The following is a 25613-nucleotide window of genomic DNA, read 5'->3' on the forward strand; positions in this document are numbered from 1 at the left end:
AGCAGCTTTAGCTGCAGTCTAAAGCATTTCCTTTAGGGCTCTTCCACACAAGGACTTTGCGTTTGATGCGTTATATTGCACTGCGTTATGTGTTTTGCGGTGCGCCATTTTCGTTGCATACTGGTAGAACGAAAATGGAGCATGCATCACATTTATATAAATAGAGAAAAAAAAAAAAAAAAATTAAGAAACATTACTGAGCATGTGCAAATAGTCCAGTGGAGCTAGTAACCAAAAGAACGCACAGCATGTAGCACTTTCTAAATGTTGCTGCACGTTACAAACAACGCAACATGAGCACTGTGAATGTCACACATACGTTGGGGCCGTTCACATTACAAACGCGGATGACCACGCATACGGAACGCAGCACATGCGAACGCACGCCATCTTCGTTTGTATGCGTTGCATGGCTGATCCCAGCACTGAAAAGTGAATGGGACAGCCGCGCATTTTTTGCCAAGACCGCGTGCAGCATGCGTTCCCAGACCGCACAGGTCCGGAACGCTTGCAGTGTGAACATCAGACAGTGCACTCTATGCACTGTCTGTCGTGAGTGTCTGCCTCCTGCATGCGTTTCCAAAACGCAGCTGGAAACGTGGGCAGTGTGAATGGGCCTTAGTCTGCGTTATTACTTTTTATAACGTGCAACCTTAGCGTCGCACTGTGAAGGAGCCCTTATGGGTTACCTAGTGTTCCCATGATCTGTATGAAAGATCATAACAATAGCAGCCTTTTCTATCAATACCGAAGATTTATTTATTTTTTGTATTTTTCTAGCTATTTTCTAGACAATCTTTTGATAAGCAGCAAAAAGGAAGGAAGCTCCTAAGATCATATTGAGTTTGTCTTACAACGCTGAAGCACTTTAAGGAAGATTCTGAATCTGCAGATATCTGAAATAGTTTTCTGGGTAGGTCACTAGTTGTGACTCGACAGATCTCTTGTTGCCGATAAAAAAATATGGATTCTCAAATCGAAGGTACACATACACTGCTGGGAGTAAAATCTGTCACGGTAAGACAAGATATGTGGCTCCTGGGAAGATGTTCATCCTGTATCCCAACTGTAGCTTGGGCAATATACAGAGTATTTTCTACAGTGTGTGCATCAAACACCAAGTTAAACCTGTCAGGGCTTGCTTTGCGGGTTTGACCTAATTGGCTGATCACGAGGCATTGCTCATGCAAATATGGGAAGCCGACCTACTAACGCAGGGCGACCTGGTCCATCCAGACCCAGGCTTTCTCAATCTTACAGCCTAGATCCTGAGGGGCAACCCTTAAGTAATATAGGATTTTCAGACAGCCATAGCTACTTTGCTGAAATGTAGAAAGGAGAATACTAGAAAGATTTATAACCAGGTCGGGAAAACGTTTTGCTTATGGAAAGAAAGGGAGAATATTGTTTCAAATGATATTCAATTTATTTTGGAATTTTTTTGTAGGATGGCGTAGTTCTAGGTTTAGCAGTCAGCACCCTGCGCATGCAGGGTTCAGCATCATCAGTTTTTTGAATAGACAATTATCTACTGTACTGCATGGGTTAAAAAAAAAAAAAAATTTGAAATCTATGGCCAGATCCCAGCCGGTTTCCAGCAGGGTTGCTCCACCGTGGGATTTGTCACTAGTCCTAGATGTTCTGATGTCACATTTTTTTATTTAATTTTAATTTTTTTTTTTTTTTTTGAACCAGCAGAGGAAATGCTGATTTAAGATTTTTGACCTTAAAGGTAGCTTTCCTGATAGCCATTACAACGGCTAGAAGGGTGGGGGATATACAGGCACTGTCCATGGAGGACCCCTATATGATCATCCATCCAGATTGAATAGTCTTCAAACCTGATCCCACATATTACCCAAGGTAGATACAGCTTTCCATAGGTCTCAGGAAATCATTCTACCATTCTTTTCCACTAACCCTAAGAACGAGGGAGAGAAAAGATTGGCCAGACTAGATGTAAGACAAGCAGTTATCACACATCTAGAGAGCACTCGACACTGGAGAAGGTCAAGCCATATTTTTCAGCTATTTTGCAGGTAGTTGGAAGGGCCTACATGCTTCCAAGATAGCTAGATGGATTAGGGAGGTGATTACGTTAAAAGAACTCAGTAGGCAGTAATACACCCTCAGATATTAGAGCACACTCGACTAGATCCTTGGCAACCTCTTGGGCAGAGAGATCGGGAGCTTCACTAGACCAGATATGTAAAGCGGCAACATGGTCAGGACACTCAACATTTGTGAAGCATTACTGAGTCGAATTACTCTCCAGCCAGGATCAGGCATTTGGTCACAAAGTGCTCCAGGAAGTTATCCCACCCTAAGGTAACGGTTTCTCGCTGGTCTCAGGTGAGCTGTCCTGGAGGATGATGAGAGAAAGGCCAAACTACTTACTGGTAGTAGTGTTTCGGCAAATCCTCCAGGACAGCTGCCTTAGTTCCCAGCCCTATTTCCACTTAAGAGTTGTATATGTTTTAAATGAATATAATAACATGCTATGAGAATAAGGGATGAGCTAAGTACTCTTTTTAGAACTGGGGAAGCACAGGAGGTAACTGGCTATGTAGTGGGAGCTAATTTGTTTAATTAATTGACATTTGCATGTGTTTCCATAGGGGAGGGGATCAATGATAATCTCAGGTGAGCTGTCCTGGAGGATTCGCCGAAACACTACTACCAGTAAGTAGCTCGGCCTTTCCCACAATGCAACAAGGTTCACAGACAGGAAACTGCCAGGAGTACCACGGTCCTCAGTTTGTTGTGGGTGGGGTTTCACCACAATATCAGTCATACAGCGCCCCCTGATGGTCTGTTAGTGAAAAGGAATAGATTTCTCATGTAAAAGGGGATATCAGCTACTGATTGGGATAAAGTTCAATTCTTGGTCAGAGTTTCTCTTTAACCAGTTCAGCCTATCTGGACGAGCTGTTCGTCTAGATAGGTGCTGCTGTGCGGTGCGTGTGATAGCATGCTCTCCTGCCGCTAGCCCCCGATCAGTGAATGGGAATATAGTTCCCATTCACAGATCTATTTCCCCCGTAGAAAAACCGACGATCTCTCATCAAAGTCTTTCTGCCCAAAAAATGTTTTCCACCCTCTTTCTAGTTCCAGGATGCGAGATTGTTCGCATCCAGGAATTTTTGACTGTGGTCATCTTGTGGCCAAATGGTAAACTACACCCACATACATTTTTTTTAATTAAACAATTACGTTATTTTACATTTAAAATTAGCTGCTTCCCTCCCACACCAAAAATTACCCAAATACATTTTTTAATAAAAAAAAAAAAAATTACAAAAACAAAAACATAAATAGTTACCTAAGGGTCTGGACTTTTTAAATATGCATGTCAAGAGAGTATATTATTATATTATTTTAAATTTATAAGCTTGTAAATAGTGATGGACGCAAATTGAAAAAATGCACCTTTATCTTTAAATGATCGGTGCCATAAATTGTGATAGGGACATCATTTAAACAGTGTGCAAAGTAGAATAAGTGTCAGCTGGCACTCTATGCTGGCCAGCCTCCAGCAGCCTGCCCCCCGGAGATGTAGTGTGCAGCAGCCACAGTCTCAATTACTAGAATAGAACAGCGCTGGGCACCACCTGCATCTGCTTCCAGTGAAATTTATTGACAGACTTTACATACAGAGTATTAACCCAAGGGGGTAATGGGTCTTATTTTTTTCATTTCTTAATCTTCCTGTTAAAATAGATTTAGAAATAAATAATTCTTAGCAAAATGTACCACCTAAAGAAAGCCTAATTAGTGGCGGAAAAAACGAGACATAGATCAATTCATTGTGATAAATAGTAATAAAGTTATTGGCGAATGAATGGGAGGTGAACGTTGCTCGGATGCATGAGGTTTTCGACACTGTGGGGCTGAACCGGTTAAGGCTGAAAAAGCAGTCCTGAACTATGAAGTTGTGACATTTTGTACGCAGCTGGTTTGAGTGGTATGCATGTTTAGCCACCTTCTGTCTTCAGATGGCCTTTCTTTTGTGGCCAAAATTCAAATACAGCTTTATTTATCACTAAATTCCACTACTTTCAGTTTATTAAAGGATTTGTTTATAAGACAGCAAAGAGTACCTTTTGCTTATTTACCAATATTGTTTCTTTTGTTAGCTATAGAAAAAAAAATACACTACTGGTTAAAGGGACTCCGAGCAGTGCAGAAACTATGGAAAGATGCATATCATTTTAAAGCTCTCTTTCTCCTCTTTCCAATGATATATAAACCGCCACCCTACGCCTTTTAGTTTTCGCTATTTTCGCGATTGAAATTGCCGCGGCCGCGATTTCGATCGCGAAAATAGAGAAAACTAAAAGGCGTAGGGCAACGATTTAGGTGTCGTCAGAAAGAGGAGAAAGAGAGCTTTAAAATGATATCCATCTTTCCATAGTTACATTGTATTACACAGGGCGACTTTTTGTCAAAGTCAGCAGCTGCATTCAGCAGAATGGAGCTGCTGACACTCTGGAAAGTGTCGTCCTGTGTAATACAATATAACTATGGCTTGATGGATATCATTTTAAAGCTCTCTTTCTCCTCTTTCTGACGACACCTACATCGTTGCCCTACACCTTTTAGTTTTCTCTATTTTCGCGATCGAAATCGCGGCCGCGGCAATTTCAATCGCGAAAACTAAAAGACGTAGGGTGGTGGTTTATATATCATTGGAAAGAGGAGAAAGAGAGCTTTAAAATGATATGCATCTTTCCATAGTTTCTGCACTGCTCGGAGTCCCTTTAAAGCGGATCTGAGATTAAAAACTAAATATAACAAGTGACTTGTCTATATATCTTATCTAAAGTTTAGATAGTTTACACAGCAAATCTATCTTCAAACAGCTTCAACAGTATATTAATATTTTTTCCTGTGATACAATGGGAGCAGACAAGTTTTCTGCTTGTCACTATTACACAATTACACACACAGGGAAGCTTATCTGTATCTAGGCATGTTAATCTTGCATATTCTGTGAAAACTCCACTCTTATCTTCTCCTCCATTACACAGGCAACTGATCTGTATCTGCACTGCAGCTCTCATATTGTGAAAACTCTGCCTCTGAAATCTATAGCTAGTAACACCTTTTTCACCTGCCCAGACTGAAATCCCACAATCCCTTGCAAGCGCCAAGGCACTCTGGAGAAGCTGTGGGTGTGGCTTGTTTAGTTTATATGAAATTAGGGTATTAAAACAAAACAAGTATTTGGCTTGAGGAATGCCCTATAAACTATATGTAAGGGACACAATTATGCAAGGAGTAAAAGTTCATCTCGGATCCACTTTAAAGATTTTTGAATTCCCAACTATTCCGAGGTGTTTTTTTTTATTATTATTATTTATTTATTTATTTATTTTAATTCAAACCGTTAAAGTCCAATGAATAGCTTGGAATGGTACAAACTTAAGTGGTAAACTGCTATAGAGGTAAAAAGAAAAAAAGTAACATTACTCAAAGCTACGGTACATTTAAAGAGGATCTGTAACCTCAAAAAATCCCCTGGGGGGTACTCACCTCGGGTGGGGGAAGCCTCCGGATCCTAATGAGGCTTCACACGCCGTCCTCTGTCCCATGGGGGTCTCGCTGCAGCCCTCCGTGCAGCCGTGACGTAATATTTACCTTCCTGGCTCCTGCGCAGGCGCTCTGCCGGCTGTCGGCTCCGAACTACACGAAAATACCCGATCGCTGTCGGGTCTGCTCTACTGCGCAGGCGCAAGTTTCCGGCGCCTGCGCAGTAGAGCGGACCCGACTGAGATCGGGTATTTCCGCGTAGTTCGGAGAGGAAAGCAGCCACAGCGCCCCCGCTGGAGCCAGCAAGGGTAAATATTGAAATTACAGTCGGGCCTGTCGCGGGCTGTTCAGAGGGCTGCAGCGAGACCCCCGTTGGACAGAGGACGGCGTGGGAAGCCTCATTAGGATCCGGAGGCTTCCCCCACCCGAGGTGAGTACCCCCCAGGGGATCTTTTTCATGTTACAGAGTCTCTTTAAGATATGTACAAAATTACTTTTTGCAGGGTACAAGACATGCTACAGCTGTTAGGCAGCACTGATTAATCAAGCCTTGAATGTTGTTGCTACTAATTTCTACTTGTGCCCCAACTTTACCCAATCACTTCCAACTATTTGCATAAAAGTAATGTTAAAACACACTGGTGCAGCATGTTTGGAAGAATTATTTAAACAGTATTCCATCACAGAAAATAACATGTGGCTATAAGAAGAGCAAATAACTGTGTAAGACAGTCCATAATAGCCCTTGAGTATAGGTCTTTCCTATAGAGAGAGTGTGAAGAAAGTCAGGGTCTGAGTTAGTACAGTCTTTTTCACCCTCAAAGGGCTCTAAGAAACTGGAGGGACCTCTAACAGGTCTAGCAGACCTAAAGCCTCACCAGCATCAGATTTAAGTTTCGGAGAATCCACCGCTTGTGTGATAGGCGACTCTTGGGTCCACAGCTTCAAGCACAGTGAGACACCCTGATCCAAAATGGCTGTCTCAGCATTCTGCAGCACCATAAAGTATCATCTGGTATGCGCGTAATTGGACAGGGGTTCCTCCTACAACACAAATAAACTAAAATATAAGTGCAGGCTATGTCAGAAGTGCCTTAGCAAAAATAGAGTGGCCAGCAGTCTCCTAACTTAACCATGGAGAGGTGTACGAGAGGAATGGGCACGGGAGACTTGGGCGCAGGATGCAGCCGGTATATGGCTGATCCTGCTGCTGCACAAGTCCCAGGAGTGTTAAATACTATCCCCCCCCCTCCAGGCCGCCATGGATGTTGGGGAATGAAATAATTCGGCTTCCAGCAATTGCTGGAGGCCGAATTATAGTGTTTTAAAAGTAACTTCAATTCCATCTTCTGACGGCGCCAAAGTTGCTCCCTGTGCACACAAGTTTCCTGCGCTTGATTCCCTGTGTTAGGAGAGGGTTTGGGATGAATTGGACAGGAGAGTGAAAGGAAAGCAAACCTACGTGTGCTACACATTTATTGGGAACTTGTGCAACAGTTTGGAAGATCTCTCTAAAGAATATTTGTTTTCCATTGTAAAATAAATGCCACAGGTGTGTTCAGCAGTTATAACTGCCCAAGGTGGACACTTTGAGTTAAAAGTTTAGTCTACTACAACACATTTTGATTCATACATAAATTCCATGATTTCTTTTTTTAATTTCAGCTGCTTTGTGTGTGTGTGTGTGTGTGTGTGTGTGTGTGTGTGTGTGTGTGTGTGTGTGTGTGTGTGTGTGTGTGTGTGTGTGTGTGTGTGTGTGTGTGTGTGTGTGTGTGTGTGTGTCTGTGTGTGTGTGTGTCTGTGTGTGTGTGTGACTGTGTGTGTGTGACTGTGTGTGTGTGTGTGTGTGTGTGTGTGTGTGTGTGTGTGACTGTGTGTGTGTTAATTTTTTTTTAGTGTTAATTTTTTTTTTTAAAGAAACTGGATGAAGTGGACACTGTGCTGCTATTTTTGTTGATTTATAACCAGAAGTCGCTGAAAAGCAGCAGATTGTTTTACTAAGTCCACTTTGTTCAAGACTAACCATTTTTAGACGGTTTCAAAATAAAAATGTAATTAATTGGAGAGCTTTGTTTTATTAGCAAAAATAAATTGCTTGCTTTTCACTACAAACATTGATTTAAGATGAACTTTTAATAAAGATGTGTTTTTGTTATTATTTCCTGTAGTAATTTCTTGGCTTAATAAGCAGTTAAATGAAAACAAAATTGCATCCTTGCAAGGGCCACAAGCATTGTATGAAATACCTGGATCTCTTAAAAATTCCAGTCCAACCTCAAACAACCAGGTAACTTTTTTTCTTTTTCCATAAAATGATCCGTATCTGCAAGAAAATCTTTGAGCAAAATGGGAAGAGACATGCCGTACCCATTACCTAACTGTGTAAAATGTTTGAAGATATTGCTTGTTTTTCCTCACTTGTGATTTCTTGCTACAAAAAAGAAGTATGTCTGCCCTATTTAAAGGGACTCCGAGCAGTGCCTGTGGGTATGCCTTTAAGCATACCCACAACTAATTAATTATATCCTCACACCTACCAGCATGATGTTTGTAATTATATCCCGCTGAGTTCCTTGTATTTCATTGCATTGTGCTGAATGGAGCTGCCGACACTGGGGAAAGTGTCGTCCTGTGTAATACAATGCTGGACTCCAAAAAGTGCAGAAACTATGGAAAGATGCATATCATTTTGAAGCTCTCTTTCTCCTCTTTTCAATAATCTATAAACTGCCGCCCTACGCCTTTTAGTTTTCGCTATTTTTGTGATTGACATTGCCGCGGTTGCGATTTCGATCGCGAAAATAGAGAAAACTAAAAGGCGTAGGGCGGCGATTTATAGATCATTGGAAAGAGGGCTTCAAAATGATATGCATCTTTCCATAGATTTTGCATTTTGCAGTCCCTTTAAGTTGGCATGACAATTGTTGTTCGCTACTGTGGTTCTACATTAGCCATTGCAAATGATGGCCAGCTGAACAATAAACTCCTATATGCCTTCTATCATCGTTCAGTTGCCGCTAGGCATCTCAGGCAAATGCACTTGTGTGTCTAACTTGTATTTGGTACAGAATACAGCCTCAATCCTTTCTATAGTAGGCTTTTATGCTACTGGCATGCAATGTGTCAGAAATCATTTTCAAGTGTACCTGAGACAATGACCGTAAAAGGATTTATACTTGGGCCTTATTCCAGCCCCCTGCAGTCTGTCTGCTGCATCAATGTCCTGCTGATCCTCTCTTTTGTGCCAATGTCACAGACTACTGCATATGGGTGGTCCTGGCTGCACAGACCCCCAACCGCGATTCTGTGAGCATTCTGCACAAGCCCAGTTTAGATTATAACTGCATTTGCGCAGAGCACTCCATGCCATGAGAGCATGATCGGCGGTGCGTGTTGCTTGGATCGTCCATGCCTAGTGACCAGCAGCCTGGCTGGATCGCAAACTCCACAGCGGCAAATTTGAGGGCCTAATGGACAGGGAGGAAGCTAATGGACTACAGTGGGCTGGAGGAAGCCCCAAGTAAGTATAAATGCCTTTTCTATTATTGTCTCAGATTTACTTTAAAATGAGATTTAGAGCTACATCTGGAGGCAGCTCTAATAAGCCAGTTGCTTCTCTTTCCTGGTTGAGGAATCCTCTGATAACTAGCCTCTCTCAATTTCCTATAAATGGTAATACCCTCTGACCTTGTAAAACTCAGGCGAGGCAATTAGGTTTGCTTAACCGCCACTCACTTTTAGATTAGCTTTTCTTTAATAGGGATTTCCTGCCATGATGTGTGAGTTTGTCTTGGAGAGAGTGGAGATCAAAAGGTATTTTTTAACTTTTTCTTTTTTGGGGGGGGGGGGGGGGAGAGAAGGGGGGGGGAGGAGACTACATAATGCACAGTTGCTCAGTTTTCTGGACGTGTATTATTATTATTGGTCATACAAAGAGCCATTTAACAAACGATGCTTGCTTCCTTTGCATTAATTAGCTGTAGAATAAATTATTTTTTTCCAATAACACTCCAGGACAGGTACACATTGAGACTTGGCTCCTCCCAGGAACAGGAAATATCCTTCAGCCTCTCTATAAATTAAAGATGGACCCAGGGTCAGGCAGTATTGGATATTTCCTGGTCCAGGAACCAGGTCTCTCTATGTGTGCTCGCTGTCCCGGAGAGCCTGGGTGGCTAGGGATATGTTGGCACTGAAGCGGGCCTGGATAGAAAGGAGGTCCGTTTTACCCTGTGGAGTACCTGTGGGTTTGTGCTTTTGATGCGTCGCTCCCAGTGGACTTTAGCCCTGTTGGTCGGCCTGGTTTGCAAAGAGGGTTCCGCTTCAGGAAGGGCTGCCCCGAGGACTCGTCATGCGGAGGCAGCGGCAAGGTGGAGGACGTCCGGAGGATGCGCATAGCGGAGGCAGAGTGCGGAAGTCCTCCGGCCGCAACCTACGGAATTACTTCCGGGTCGCGTGACGTCACTACCTGTGCGCCGGATGAAGAGGGGTAGCCGCCCGGAGTTCTCCGCACACGGCGTCTCACGCAGCGAGGAGAATGTCGGAGGTAGAGCAGGAACCAGGACGGGTAAGACTGCTCTGCGGAGATCTGGGCAGCGGTGGTGACCCTTGTGGGGGCGGAAAACCGTACGCAGCAAGGAAACTTTGATGGGCTGCAAAGAGTCTGTGGTATTGGTATACCAGGAAGCTGTTTTGTATTTTGAAAGCAAGCTACCTTACTATTTGTTTGTATAATCTTTTGTACTGCAGGCTTGGATGGTTATTATGTTTTAAAAAATAATATCCATATCAAGGCAAAGTGGTGTTTCAGGTTTTTATGATAAACATACTCTTGCATATTTACTAATGGGCAAATGATGTAATCAATTAATGCACAAGCTAATTAATGCATAAAAGAATATGTTAATATGTTGAGACTTATAACATAGGCTGGAAGACAAGTTAGTTTGTTTCTCTTTATGTTGTTTCAGGGCACTACAGCAAATGTACCTGACCCTGCAAAGCCCTCAAAACGGTGCCCTGTGTGCAATGTGAAAGTGAATCCTGCATCAACTAAATTATTATGCAAGGATTGCACTTATAAAGTTATGAAACATGAATCAGCGTCTCAGAGAGATATTCAAGCTCTGAGACAGGATTTAAAAGATACATTAAAAGAATTTAAAGCTACGTCGGTACCCCTTAAGCCCGACGCTCCGACACAAGCTGATCAACCCACTCAGCCTAAAGAGTCTGAAATAGTAATCCCCAAAAAAGCTACTAGTAAAACAAACAGGCCTGTTATTGTTTCAGATGAAGAGGAAATTAGTGAGAATGAGGAGGTTTCTGCAAGTTCTACAGAAGCACAGGAAATAGAAAACAAACCGTCAAAATTTAAATTTCCTGTGGCAGAGACAGAAATGTTGTTATCAGCTATATATGAAGATTTAAATCTAAATAAGACTATTACTGAGACAGTATCATTGCATGACAAATTGTACGAAGGCATGGAAAGCGCACAAGAGTTGAATTTCCCTGTACATCAATCTACCAAAAATCTAATAACAAGCCAGTGGAAAAACCCAGATAAAAAACTATTTATGTCGAGAGGATTTAAAAGACGCTTTCCGTTCTCTGAGGAAGATTGTAAAATGTGGGACAAGAGTCCCAAATTAGACTCTGCTTTCTCACAAGTAAACAAGGATGATGAACTTGCGTTTGAAGATTTGGGCTATCTTAAAGATCAATCTGATAAAAAGATAGAGTATGCCCTAAAAAGATTATGGCCTGCTATTTGTGCAAATTTCAGACCATCCACTGCTACAACTTGTGTAGCGAGAATGCTAGCACTATGGATGCAGCAATTGGAAGATAATATTAATAAGGATATGCCAAAAGATCAGCTAATTAACTCAATGACAGTTATGCATAAAGCGGTAGCTTATATTATTGACGCAGCCTCGGAATCTATTAGATTAACAGCCAAGGCAGCAGGTATATCTAACGTGGCCAGACGTAATCTGTGGATCAAGACCTGGCATGGGAGTATGGCTTCAAAAAACAGAGTATGTGCTATTCCTGTAGTAGGAGATACTCTTTTTGGGCCAGAGTTAGATGAAGTCCTGGAAAGAACTGCCAACAAGAAAAAATCCTTTCCGAAAAAGAAACAGTTTAAAGCAGGAAAGAGATTTTTTCGTCAAAACAGGCAAACAGACAGACCTGATAACCAAAATAAAAGACGTACATGGTCCTTCAACAAGGATCAAAGGAAACCAGGGCCGAGTTTCAAAACCCCTATCACACAAAACAAACAATGACGAATTGAAAGTGGGGGGAAGATTGGGATATTTCCTTCCACATTGGAAAACTATAACAAAGAGCCCTTTTATTTTAAATCTTATAAAAAGAGGTTATCATATTGCCTTTCAAACAAAACCGCCAAGAAAGTTTGTAGTGACCAAGCCGCTCAGCTTGCCTCAACATCAGACAGCATTAAAAGAAATTATTACAGATATGCTGGACAGACATGTGGTATCAGTAGTGCCAGTGACACAAAGAGGCGAAGGCTTCTACTCAAAGATTTTTCTGGTTCAGAAGCCTTCAGGAAAGTACAGAATAATTCTGAACCTAAAACCCATAAATCCATACATAAAATACGAAAAGTTCCGAATGGAATCAATTTACTCATTAAAGAACCTACTGATACCACATGGCTTCATGGCAAGCATAGATCTACAAGACGCATATTGGCATATACCAATAGAGCTACAATCGCAAAAATTCCTAAGGTTTGCAGTGGAGATGGAGGGAAGAATTCAGCATCTCCAGTTCCGCTGCCTCCCATTTGGCATAACATCAGCCCCAAGAATTTTTACCAAAGTCATGGGAGAGCTGATAGGGGACATACACAGACAGGGTATTATCGTCATACCTTATCTAGACGACCTGTTAATAGTGGCAAGAACCTTAGTAGATCTAGAGGAACACAGACAGACTGTACTGAAACAGCTGCAGCAGGCAGGCTGGATTGTGAGCAAGGACAAGTCACAACTCACGCCAACACAGAACATTCTGTTCCTAGGATTCATTATAGACTCAGTACAACAGAGGATTCTTCTCCCACAGGAGAAAGTACAGAAGATAATGTCCGAGGTGGAAAAATTCAATACCTATCAGACAATAAAGATCAGACAGATTATGCAACTGCTAGGTCTTCTGTCCTCGGTGGCACCGGCGATACAGTGGGCGCTGATGCACACACGAGTTCTACAATCATGGATGTTATCCAAGTGGAACAAACAACAAGACACTCTAGACAATACAGTGACAGTGGAACCTCACATAAAAGACAGTCTAAGGTGGTGGCAGACATCGCAACATCTCACACAGGGCAGACTGTGGTCCATACCGATACAAAAAATCTTGACGACAGATGCAAGCCAAACAGGCTGGGGAGCCCATGTGAACAAGGTTCAAGTACAAGGACTATGGAATCACTCAATGGCAGAGCAGTCATCAAATTTCAGAGAGTTGATGGCAGTGGAAATGGCAATAATGAGCACGATGCATCTTCTAGAGTCATGTCACGTACAAGTTCAGTCAGACAACTCAACAGTAGTTTCATACCTAAATCGCCAGGGAGGAACCAGGTCCAAGAGGTTATTGTTCCTAACGCTGGAAATTCTAGAAATAGCAGAACACAATTTCCTCTCATTAACAGCAGTACATCTAAAAGGGGAATTGAATGTTCTAGCAGATCAGCTGAGCAGGGTGCAGACTACGAACACAGAATGGTCACTCAACCAGAAGTTGTTCGAACTGATAGTGAGCAAGTGGGGACAACCACACATAGATCTCTTTGCAAACAGGTCGAACCGGAAATGCAAACAATTCTATTCCCTAAATGTGATGGACAAACCAATGGCAATAGACGCCCTGGCTCAGAATTGGGATCAGAGCATACTCTATGCTTTCCCTCCACTGAATCTGATTCCCATAGTGCTCCAAAAATTGTTGAGATCACAGTGTCAAATGATACTGATTGCCCCAAACTGGCCCAGGAGATCGTGGTATCCACTTCTCCTGTCAATGCTTGCTACACAACCATGGGAAATACCGGTATCAGAGGATATGATACTGGTGCAGGGCCAAGCTGTAGTAAACCTGGAAAGATGGAAACTTACAGCGTGGTTTCTGAAAGGACAGTCCTTGAGAGTAAAGGACTGTCAACCAGAGTAGTAAATACTTTACTAAAGAGTAGGAAAGAAAATACTCGCCTTATTTACCAGAAATACTGGAAAACTTTTATTTTATGGTTAGAAAAATCAAACTTCCAATCGACAGAAATGGCAACAATTTTAGAATTTCTGCAGGAGGGAGTGGAAAAAGGATTGGCCTTAAGCACTATTAAGGTTCAGATATCCGCGCTATCAGTTTATTTAGATAAGAAATTAGCACTAGATCCACTTATAATTAGATTTGTAAAATCAATTGAAAGAAATAGACCAATAACAGTAAGACAATTTCCTAAATGGGATCTGTCATTAGTCTTGCAGGCATTGACATCTAACGAATTTGAGGAAGATTCTCTTAGAATGTGTACGCTAAAAACTGTGTTTTTAGTAGCGATCACGTCTGCTAGACGCATAAGTGAGCTCCAAGCTCTGTCACACAAAGAGCCGTACTGTTCATTCTTTAATGATCGTGTTGTACTCCGAACAAGCCCTGAATTCCTACCAAAAGTAGGAGACATGTTCCATAGAACACAAGAGATAATTTTACCTTCTTTCTGTATGGATCCAAAAACAGAGAAAGAGGCTAAACAACATAGATTGGATGTGCGGGAGAATTTATTAATCTACCTGGAAAAAGTCAAGGAATTCAGGAAGTCGGAATCATTATTCGTCAATTATGCAAGTAAATCCAAAGGATTAAAAGCATCCACAAAAACCATAGCCAAGTGGATCAAAGATTGCATCATAGAGTCATATAAGATCATGGGTAAAGAGCCTCCAGTGAACTTGAGGGCCCATTCCACCAGGGCAGCCGCAACTACGTGGGCTTACAGGGCAGGTACGTCGCCATTGAACATCTGCAAGGCGGCAACCTGGAAGAACCTGGGAACCTTCATGAGGCACTATCGACTGGATCGGCTAACGGAGACCGATCAGGACTTCGGAAGAACTGTCCTAAGGGCAGTTAGCCCACCCTGAGGTTGGTGATTGATTTCTTGCTTATCATCTCAATGTGTACCTGTCCTGGAGTGTTATTGGAAAAACCAGGAGTTAGCTCACCTGGTAACGACATTTTTAATAACACTCCAGGACAGGTGGGGGTACCCACCCCCATATATATCAAATATTGCATGATATACATGTTATGTTATATGTTTGAAAATGTAATATTAGGAGTTAGGTTTAGTATAGAGTTCCTGTTACTTGATATTATACTGCCTGACCCTGGGTCCATCTTTAATTTATAGAGAGGCTGAAGGATATTTCCTGTTCCTGGGAGGAGCCAAGTCTCAATGTGTACCTGTCCTGGAGTGTTATTAAAAATGTCGTTACCAGGTGAGCTAACTCCTGGTTTCTATACTGGAAACCTATTTCCATTGTCTTCTGCACAGTGGCCTGAAAACCTCAGGGGAAATGGTGCTGATGGTCAATAATACAGAAAGGGAAAAGAAATAGTAGTTTCAACTGAACATCTTTTCATGTTCAAAGTTTTGTTGCTGTTACAATCATTTTCTTTATTTGAACTGAGGAAGTTTCCTCTGCAACAAAATGTCTTGTGGAATTGAAAATACCTTTTTTTCATTGTATCTTCCATGACCTGAATAAATGAGATCCTTTACAGACATGTGCACAGGATCAGTTTGAAGAATTTTTCACACATGAAGTATCTGGTTATACTACAAGAACTGTATCTTTCCTGACCTTCCCTTGTGAGGACACAGACTGCTTTCAGTTACAAGGTTTAAATTGAGCCTGAACTAAACTTTCCTTCACCTGATCTGACATCTGACATGTTCTACATACCTAAATGTAATGATTTTACTTATGCACTGCACATTTTCATATATTCTTGCTGGCTAGAGCTACAGAATGTGCTTTTTTTTTATATAGAAGTTTTTTTTTTTTTTATATAGAAGCCTGAAAATACTCTTCATGTTAAGGTGCCCATAGACCTAACTATTATGGGCAGATTCGACAAAGAGACAAATTTACCTCTAATCGAATCTGATTCGAGATAAATTTGTCTTTTTGTTGATACTGCTCATATACTACAGGCTGATTCCTATCCAATTTCAGCATGAAATCTTCAGGAAATCTGCACCGCTGCTGCCCCAATGTATAAATATCCCCCCCCCCTCCCCCCCAGTATGTGCATTTATACTTTACCTGTCCTGTAGCAGCCTCCGCGCGACAGCCCGTAACCTCCGGGCGGCTCTCCGTACACGCTACTGGCACCTAGCGTCTGATGTCAGACGCTAGGCGCCAGTAGCGTGTACGGAGAGACGACCTGAGGTTACGGGCTGTCGCGCGGAGGCCGCTACAGGACAGGTAAAGTATAAATGCTTACACGGGGGGCACATTTCTACATTGTGGCAGAGGTTTCGTCATCTCGTCGCTCGCTCCGAAATCGGCCGCCGCACACCCGACCAACCAACTTCGGCCCGACATCCGCGATCGACCATGCGACCATTTGCCGTCCCAAAATTGGTCGCTTTGGCGATCGGGCGTGCACTTGGTAGCACCAATTTTTAACCAATTCAATTATAATCAAATTGGATGGTCGATTGGCTGCCAAGTCGCCTGATATATGGCCACCTTAAGTGTCTGCTTCTAAGATTAAAATGTTACCGCTTAGGGCCTGTACACACTGCTGCGCTTGTGCTGAGCTTTTCAAATCGCAAGCGCTTTTTAATCGCAAGGTCTTTTGAAAAATATTGAAAATCGTGGAGACCTGTACACACTGATGCAATGCGCTTTTCCTATTCTCATGAAGGCTTGCGATTTAAAAATCACATGCGATTTTAAAAGCGCAGCAGTGTGTACAGGTCCTAAAAGGGGACAGCAAGGTTAATGGCCCTGCTTTTCAACATTTGTCTATATCTTTTCAGAATAACATTTGTTTTCAGTCGTGCACACTTCAAATATAATCTAGGCATGTGCAGTGTTCAAAGGATTGTGAAACAGCTGTCACTTTAAAGAGACAAGGTACTCCAAATTTTTATATTCTCAACAAAGTGCTTTCCCACACCGATAATTTGGAGTATTCTTAAAGGGACTCCGAGCAGTGCAGTAACTATGGAAAGATGCTGATCATTTTGAAGCTCTCTTTTTCCTCTTTGCAATTATATATAAACTGCCGCCCTATGCCTTTTAGTTTTAGCTGTTTTTGTGATCGAAATCGCAAACTCGACCTAAAAGGCGTAGGGTGGCGGTTTATATATCATTGAAAAGAGGAGAAAGAGAGCTTCAAAATGATATGCATCTTTCCATAGTTTCTGCACTTTTTGGAGTCCAGCATTGTATTACACAGGTCGACACTTTCCCCAGTGTCGGCAGCTCCATTCAGCACAATGCAATGAAATACAAGGAACCCAGCGGGATATAATTACAAACATCATGCTGGTAGGTGTGAGGATATAATTAATTAGTTGTGGGTATGCTTAAAGGCATACCCACAGGCACTGCTCGGAGTCCCTTTTAATCACCTATTTTTGAGTTTTATTCTAAGGCATATCTTGCGTAGGGATTGTAGGTATGAATAAGCAAATCCATTCACATTGGGCAAAACCTACAGTGGAGGAAATAATTATTTGACCCCTCACTGATTTTGTAAGTTTGTCCAATGACAAAGAAATGAAAAGTCTCAGAACAGTATCATTTCAATGGTAGGTTTATTTTAACAGTGGCAGATAGCACATCAAAAGGAAAATCGAAAAAATAACCTTAAATAAAAGATAGCAACTGATTTGCATTTCATTGAGTGAAATAAGTTCTTAAACCCTCTAACAATAAAAGACTTAATACTTAGTGGAAAAACCCTTGTTTGAAAGCACAGAGGTCAAACGTTTCTTGTAATTGATGACCAAGTTTGCACACATTTTAGGAGGAATGTTGGTCCACTCCTCTTTGCAGATCATCTCTAAATCCCTAAGGTTTCGAGGCTGTCTCTGTGCAACTCTGAGCTTGAGCTCCCTCCATAGGTTTTCTATTGGATTAAGGTCCGGAGACTGACTAGGCCACTCCATGACCTTAATGTGCTTCTTCTTGAGCCACTCCTTTGTTGCCTTTGCTGTATGTTTTGCGTCATTGTCGTGCTGGAACACCCATCCACGACCCATTTTCAGTTTTCTGGCAGAGGGAAGGAGGTTGTCGTTCAGGATTTCACGATACATGGCTCCGTCCATTTTCCCGTTAATGTGATTAAGTTGTCCTGTGCCCTTAGCAGAAAAACACCCCCAAAGCAAAATGTTTCCACCCCTATGCATGACGGTGGGGACGGTGTTTTGGGGATCATAGGCAGCATTTTTCTTCCTCCAAACACAGCGAGTTGAATTAATGCCAAAGAGCTCTATTTTGGTCTCATCAGACCACAGCACCTTCTCCCAGTCACTCACAGAATCATTCAGGTGTTCATTAGCAAACTTCAGACGGGCCTGCACATGTGCCTTCTTGAGCAGGGGGACCTTGAGAGCACTGCAGGATTTTAATCCATTGCGGTGTAATGTGTTTCCAATGGTTTTCTTGGTGACTGTGGTCCCTGCTAATTTGAGGTCATTCACTAACTCCTCCCGTGTAGTTCTAGGATGCTTTTTCACCTTTCTCAGAACCATTGACACCCCACGAGGTGAGATCTTGCGTGGAGCCCCAGAGCGAGGTCTATTGATGGTCATTTTGTGCTCCTTCCATTTTCGAACAATCGCACCAACAGTTGTCACCTTCTCTCCCAGCTTCTTGCTAATGGTTTTGTAGTCCATTCCAGCCTTGTGCAGGTCTACAATTTTGTCTCTGACATCCTTGGACAGCTCTTTGGTCTTTCCCATGTTGGAGAGTTTGGAGTCTGCTTGATTGATTGATTCTGTGGACAGGTGTCTTTTATACAGGTGACTAGTTAAGACAGGTGTCCTTAATGAGGGTGACTAATTGAGTAGAAGTGTCTAACCACTCTGTGGGAGCCAGAACTCTTATGGTTGGTAGGGGTTCAAAAACTTATTTCACTCAATGAAATGCAAATCAGTTGCTATCTTTTATTTAAGGTTATTTTTTTCGATTTTCCTTTTGATGTGCTATCTGCCACTGTTAAAATAAACCTACCATTGAAATGATACTGTTCTGAGACTTTTCATTTCTTTGTCATTGGACAAACTAACAAAATCAGTGAGGGGTCAAATAATTATTTCCTCCACTGTATCTGTACCGATGGTTACCCCATGAGATAAGACGAGAGCTTATGTGAAGAAGCAATGCTCTAGGGTATAGATCGCATGGCAGGATCTCTGTTAACCACTGCTACTTACAACTAAATACAAGTAGTTAAGTTTTTTTGTTTTTTTTTAGATTGGATTTTTTAATAAAGTACTTATTTTTGTTGCTGAGTAGGGCTTTAAACATCTTTGAAAACCTATTGGGGCATTTTGAACATGTTGCAAGCAGAGTAATTGCACAGAATTAGAAGTGATCTGTAAGCAGTGGGCAGAAACCCCTACAACAAGAACTGAAGGTCACTTAGCTGGTTACAAGACACATTTGTATGCTGTGATATTTTTTTTCTTTATTTATTTTGGGTGTGAGGTTAAATTAGTGAAGGATAGGATAGTAATGTTGATTCAGGGAATTGATCCAACTGTCTTTATTATTGTAAGCATATCATTTTGTTTATACTATTTTTTTTCTAGCTTCATTACTATGTTATTGATATAGTTTCATGCAGTTCACTTGATTATGTTTTATTGTCTCCATTGCCATGCACCATGCTGCTGGTTTGATATGTAAGCACTGTATTGGAAAGATCAGGTTTTCAAGTTTAATTTTGTTATTCTTAGGGGAAAAAAATTAAATAAGCCATTGCTTGTTTTTAAAAGTCTCCCAAGTGCATATTTCTCACATACTGTCAAGTTTGTGAGATGTGCAACAGATGGTGGTAAACTAAATTTGCTGGTAATATATAGGGAAAAAAATTAAGATAAAATGGACAGGTGTTCTGAAACAGAAAATGCATCCCACAGGTTCCATGAAAAATAAGATCATTTGCTGTGAAGTGTGATGATAAAATCATGGGCAAAATTCTTCCAAATAGTTCTCTCCTTCTCTTCCAAGTTCTTTTGCTTTTCTGTGAAAATGCAACATCATTTACACTTCTGTATGCTACATAAGAAAACTGAAGATCTTATGGTACTGTTGAATCACTGACTTTTTGCACAAAAGTATGAATATTCACAAATGCTTACTCCTTCGGAGGCTCCAGGCTTCTCTGCATATCATCGGAGCTCAGCATCATGACACTGAGCTCCGATGATGTGCAGAGGAGACCGCAGCCTCTGAAGGAGTATGCGGCAGTGGCTGATGTGATTTAGCTGGAAAGATGCACGGTGAGCAGTCCCGGGGATCTCGCTTCAAGGAGGCAGGGGGCGAGGAGGGCAGGGGTTGTGGGGGTCACTTATAACATGCCTACTATAGCTGGCTAACATGCTGGGGCATGTGTAGCTAGCTAACCTATTACTGGAGACAAGTGGCTACCTTTAAAAACAAAAACAAAAAAACCTCCTGTGCGGCATGCTCGACACTGTCAGGTATACCGATTTCGCTATTTTTTTTCTTGCCCAACATACCGCCCATGAGGTTAAAGGACCAATTGGGGGCACTGGGAGTAACTTCAAAGATGTTATGGGGGTTGCTCTAGTTAATATAGCAAGCCCCCCACTGCAGCACCCGGTGCTCTCTGTACCCCTGCTTCCCAGCCACAGTCCCCCCCCCCCTTCCCCCCCCTGCATTATGTACTACTGTGCATACAGAATCACTTTTATTCGCCAAGTATGACAGGAGTCAAACTCTGAATTATTTGTGGTTCACATGGCATAGACAAGCACAGAAAAAATTGAACAGGATAACACAAAATAGGCAAATTAAAGTCCAAAAGTTAGTTCAGTTCAGTACAGTTCCAGCCAGGCTGCGGTGACTCCAGTCCATGTAAAGTCTGCATATAGTCCAAAAGTTAGCACAGTTCAGTTCCAGCCAGGCTGTGGGGGTCTAACCGACCTGGGTACAGTGAGGGTGAGCTGCAGAGAAGGGGTGCTACCCTCGTGACAGTGCGCCATTAGTTTAGCAGCAGAATTGCTGGGGGAAGGAGTTCCTGCCCCTGGTGGTTTTGGATCGGATAGTCCTATAGCGGCGGCCCGACGGAAGGAGCTCAAAGTAGCGGCTTCCAGGGTGGGAGGGGTCGTGAGAGATCCTGGTGGCCCTCGACTTCATCCTAGCAGAGTAGAGGAGATCCGATGCTCTTCTCCGCCTCAGAGATGACTCTCTGCAGTTTATACCTGTCGCTGGCCGACGCACTAGTGTACCAGACAATGACTGAGGAGCAAATGATGGATTTAGTGGTTGCGGTGTAGAAGCTTCTCAGCAGCTCCTGCGGCATGCCAAATTTTTTCAGTTGGCGCCGGAAGAACAGCCTCTGCTGTGATTTTTTTTTTTTTTTTTTTTTTTTTTTCTGAATTCTGGTGGAGTTTTGCCCCCATTTCAGGTTGTTTGTGAGAGTTGTGCCAAGGAATCGAACGGACGGTACTCTCGAGACTTTGGTTCCGCCAATGTGGACTGGTGGGAGAGGAGGGGGATGCCTCCTGAAATCTACAACCAGTTTGACTGTCTTAGCTGCGTTAAGTACGAGGTTGTTATCCCTGCACCAGTTGCAGATTCTCTCAACCTCGCTGCGGTACTCTTGCTCTCTGTTGCTGCCGATTAGGCCAATGATGGTAGTTTCATCCACAAATTTGATGACCTTTACAGAGCCGACAGTGGAGGTACAGTTGTTAGTGTACAAGGAGAGCAGGAGTGGAAACAGTACACATCCTTGTGGGGCACCCGTATTTGTGGTTCTTATGCTGGAGGAGCAGCTTCCGAGTTTGACTTGTTGCGTTCTCCTTGACAGGAAGTCCTTGCCCCATGCACGAAGGGAGGGATCGACTCCGAGCTGTGCCGGGTTGCTGAGCAGGATATCTGGGCAGATACTGTTGAATGCTGAGCTGGAGTCCAAAAAAAGTATCCTGGCGTAGGAGTCAGGTCTGTCTAGGTGCTCTGTGATGTACGCCAGGCTGATGTTAATGGCGTCTTCAACGGACCTGTTTGCCCTATATGCGAATTGGAACGGGTCAAGGAGGGCGTTGGTGGAGCACTTAAGGTGGGCAAGGACCAGTTGCTCGAGGATCTTAATGATGTTGGAGGTTAGGGCCACAGGTCTGAAGTTATTGATTTTTTTTGGGGGGGGGACCGGTATAATTGTCGACCTCTTGAATCAAGAGGGCACTGTAACTTCTGATAGTGACCGCTTGAATAAGGAGGTAAGCACAGGGGATAGCTGGTCTGCGCAGGTTCTTAAGCAGATCAATGACACGCCATCTGGGCCAGAGGCCTTCCTGGGGTTCAGCTTGCGGAGATGCCGGAGAACTTCAGCCTCCTGGACTACAACTGGCGCTGAGGCCTCAGGTTCCCCCAGAGGTGGGACCACGAGTTGTGTGGATTGGCGTTCAAATCTGCAGTAGAACTCGTTGAACTTCTCCGCCAGCTAGAGGCTGGGGGTCATGGGTTGGGGGGTCAGTTTTAAATTCGTGGCTGTTCTAAGTCCTTTCCATACCTCCCGTGTATTGTTGGACTGGAGGCAGAGCCCCACCTTTTCGGAGTAAGCCCTCTTTACAGCAACACCAACTAGCACGCAGAATAGGGCACCCACAGTACCCTGCCCTGTGTCACCCATTGCCACTCATGCACTGGTGCACTGAATCAGGAAACTGATAACAGTGGAGTTATTAACTTTTTACCAGGAAGTGCACATAAAAGCTCTGTTGACCTCTCCAGAAACACATCACAGGCAGGGACACAGGACATATGTAGGTTCTATTTCTATATCACTGCCTCTGTCACCACCCATTTCTACATTAATGCTTGGAAATTTAGTTTGGATATTGCTACTCTACGTGCTTTAAAGGACACCTGAAGTGAGGAATTTTTCCTTTTCAGCAATACCGATTGCCTAGCTATCCTGCTGATCCTCTTTATCTAATACTTTTAGCCTGAGACCTTGAACAAGCTTGTTTCTAGTGTTATTCAGACGCCACTACTGTCAAATAAAGCAGCAAGGATGCCAGGCAACTGGTATTGTTTAAAAGGAAATGCATATGGCAGCCTCCAGATACAGTATCTCTCACTTAAAGAGAGCCCAAGATGGGCTCAAAAATGAAGAAAAAAAAGTAGGCTACCTGATCCGCAGGACTGAGCGGATCGGGTAGCCTCAAACGCCGCTCCTGTGGGCCGCAATGGCCCACTTTCACTTTCTCTGGGTTACAACGCTGCACTGAGAGACTGTGTGTTTCTCTCATAGTGAGCAGGGAGTTGGGGGAGCGGCAGGAGGCGTGGCCAGGAAGAGAGCTGCCCAGTGGAATCTCGGGAAACGCTGCAGGAACGCCCCTGACGAGTATTATGAACAAGGAATTCCTCTACCCTGTGTTTACTTCAGAGTTAGCGCCAAATCGTGTCGCTTAACTCGGGGGGGGGGGGGGGGGGGGCATTAGCGCGGTGGTGGTGGAGGACAGAGAAAAGCGGTTGGGGGACACAGAGCCATGTCATTAGGCAGACACCATGCCTCTGTGTCCCATTTGCCCCCCGAAGATCCGCCTCGGGTTCTTTTTAAGGTTCCCTTTAAAGTAAACCTTAAATCTAACAAAAAAATTAGATTTACTCACCTGGGGCTTCCCTCAGATCCCTGCAGCCGATCGGTGCCCTCGCAGGCACGCTCAGATGCTCCTGCACCCGCCGGCAAACACTTCTAATTTTGGCCGTCGCCGGCCGACAGGCATGGGAACGCGAGTGCTTCTCCGCGTTCCCAGCCATAATATCGCCCCCTACGCTGCTATTGCGGCCTCCTGGCTGCAATAGCAGCATAGGGGGCGATATTATGGCTGGGAACGCGGAGAATCACTCGCGTTCTCATGCCTGTCGGCCGGTGACGGCCAAACCGGAAGTGTTCGCCGGCGGGTGCAGGAGCATCTGAGCGGAGCTGCGAGGGCACCGATCGGCTGCAGGGGGCGGAGGGAAGCCCCAGGTGAGTAAATTTAATTTTTTTTTTAGACTTAAGGATCACTTTAATCCTCTTTCCTTTCCGATGTATTGCAGTGAGCAACTTCAATTTGACATTTAGAAGTAACATTTGAAAACCAGTATTGGCCAATCTAGCAAGTTATTCCTCGAAAAGGAAAGACTGTATACAGCAATCTGAAAAGCACTACTTGTATTGGGAAATTGCTTAAAAATGTTATTTCTAGGCAGTGGGAAGTGGTTGCTCGGAATGCCATGTTGTCAAATAATTGTCTTCATTTTGTTTTTCATCAGCCAGCTTCTTTCACTGCTAATGGTCCTTATTTTGCTTCAACGGTACCTAATCCAGTTGGGCCTTCTGTAGCTTCCAAATATTACACCAATGGTTTTACACCACTTGTCCGCTTCAATGTACCAACAACTTCTTCATCAAGGCTGAATCCACAGGCAGGCATATTTGCATTTCTTTCACAGTGATTTCACATTTTGTTTGCGTTAAAGCACAGTTTTAGCACCTTTTTTTTTTCTTAAAAAAAAAAAAAAAAAAAAAAAGCACTCAGTGGTGTTTTATCTTATGTAGTTTTGGAGCAGGTGGCTTCACTATATTTTTTTTTTCTAATTATATTGTTCTGTCCTTAGGTACGGTTCAATGTCACTTCTACGGATAGCAGCCCAGGTCTTGATTCCAGGCCCGTACCTACAGCATCGACACCAATCATGCCTTCTACCTCAAGGTATACTTTTTACATTTAAAATTGAATTTATATTGGACATTTAATTTTTTATTTTCAGCAGTTAAAATTATATATTTTATATGTACGATTTGTAGCCCCCTACCAGGCTCACCCACAGCGGTTACCTTAGTGCCGTCTCCTTAATCTACGTGACTAAATAAATAATGACTGATATTGTGACTTGCATTAAATTTGCCACATCAGCCTTTTTATTAACAGATCATTAATACATCAGAATTTGACAGATTGATATCAAACAGGATGTTAACCCCCCCCTGGTGGTATTATTATTTCCAGATTCTAAGGTCTTTTTAAAAGGTTTCAGACCCTAAAATCAGGGGAAAAAAATAATGCCGCCAGAACATCAGCAGCAGCCCCTTCTCTCTCTCTCTCTCTCACCTCCTTGGGCTCCAGTGCTGCAATTTTACCTCCGTCCTCCGGGTGGCGCTGTGACACTTTGGTTAGATCAATGAGCGATCTCACCAGAGTGATTCAGAGCCTCCGAGGACAGGAAGGAGAATGTCTACAAACGTCTGGATCCCGCTTGAGGTGAGTAAAAGCTCTTGATGCGCACAATACTTTGCATAGAGCTCCCGGCGGCTAGCCCGAGCGTAGCTTGGGATTACCACCAGGGAGGTTAATAAGCACAAGCATTTCACAATGTTAAGATGCAAAAGGAGAGGTCCCATTTACTCCCATGTAAATTACTCCATATGTGTAACACCAGTATTTCAGTAGGACTCTTTCAAACTTGGTGTAATAGTGGAGATGGGACAGTATATGTCCTCTTGTCCTTTCCATTACTTCTATCCACTATACTAGCACTGTTTCCTCTCTAAGTCCCAGTTGTCTCCTCCAGCCCAGAATGAATTGGTGAGTTAAACAATTTGTTGAATAAGATTTTAACTTTCTACACATAAAAACAGTCACTGAGACAAACCTCAAACATTTAAGACAATAGTTATTCTCCTGTACAGGTGGTCCCCTACTTACAAACAAATTCAACTTAACGATCTCACTGAACCGGTTTGTAAGTCAAGTCATGGTTATACAT

The 25613-nt window shown here is 43.0% G+C and overlaps 1 protein-coding gene across 2 annotated transcripts in view; it reads left to right on the plus strand.

Moving 5' to 3' along the window:
• The window catches only part of LOC137519047 (spindle assembly abnormal protein 6 homolog), a 103261-nt gene that overhangs the window by 70537 nt on the left and 7111 nt on the right, over positions 1-25613 (plus strand). For both annotated transcript variants that reach the window (XM_068237669.1, XM_068237679.1), the window contains 2 exons: positions 7701-7819; positions 24465-24559. In XM_068237669.1, the coding sequence (XP_068093770.1) occupies positions 7701-7819; positions 24465-24559 (214 nt within the window). The remainder of the gene's footprint in view (positions 1-7700; positions 7820-24464; positions 24560-25613) is intronic.

The sequence above is a fragment of the Hyperolius riggenbachi genome, chromosome 1 (genome assembly GCF_040937935.1).
Source record: "Hyperolius riggenbachi isolate aHypRig1 chromosome 1, aHypRig1.pri, whole genome shotgun sequence".
Classification (NCBI taxonomy): Eukaryota; Metazoa; Chordata; class Amphibia; order Anura; family Hyperoliidae; genus Hyperolius; species Hyperolius riggenbachi.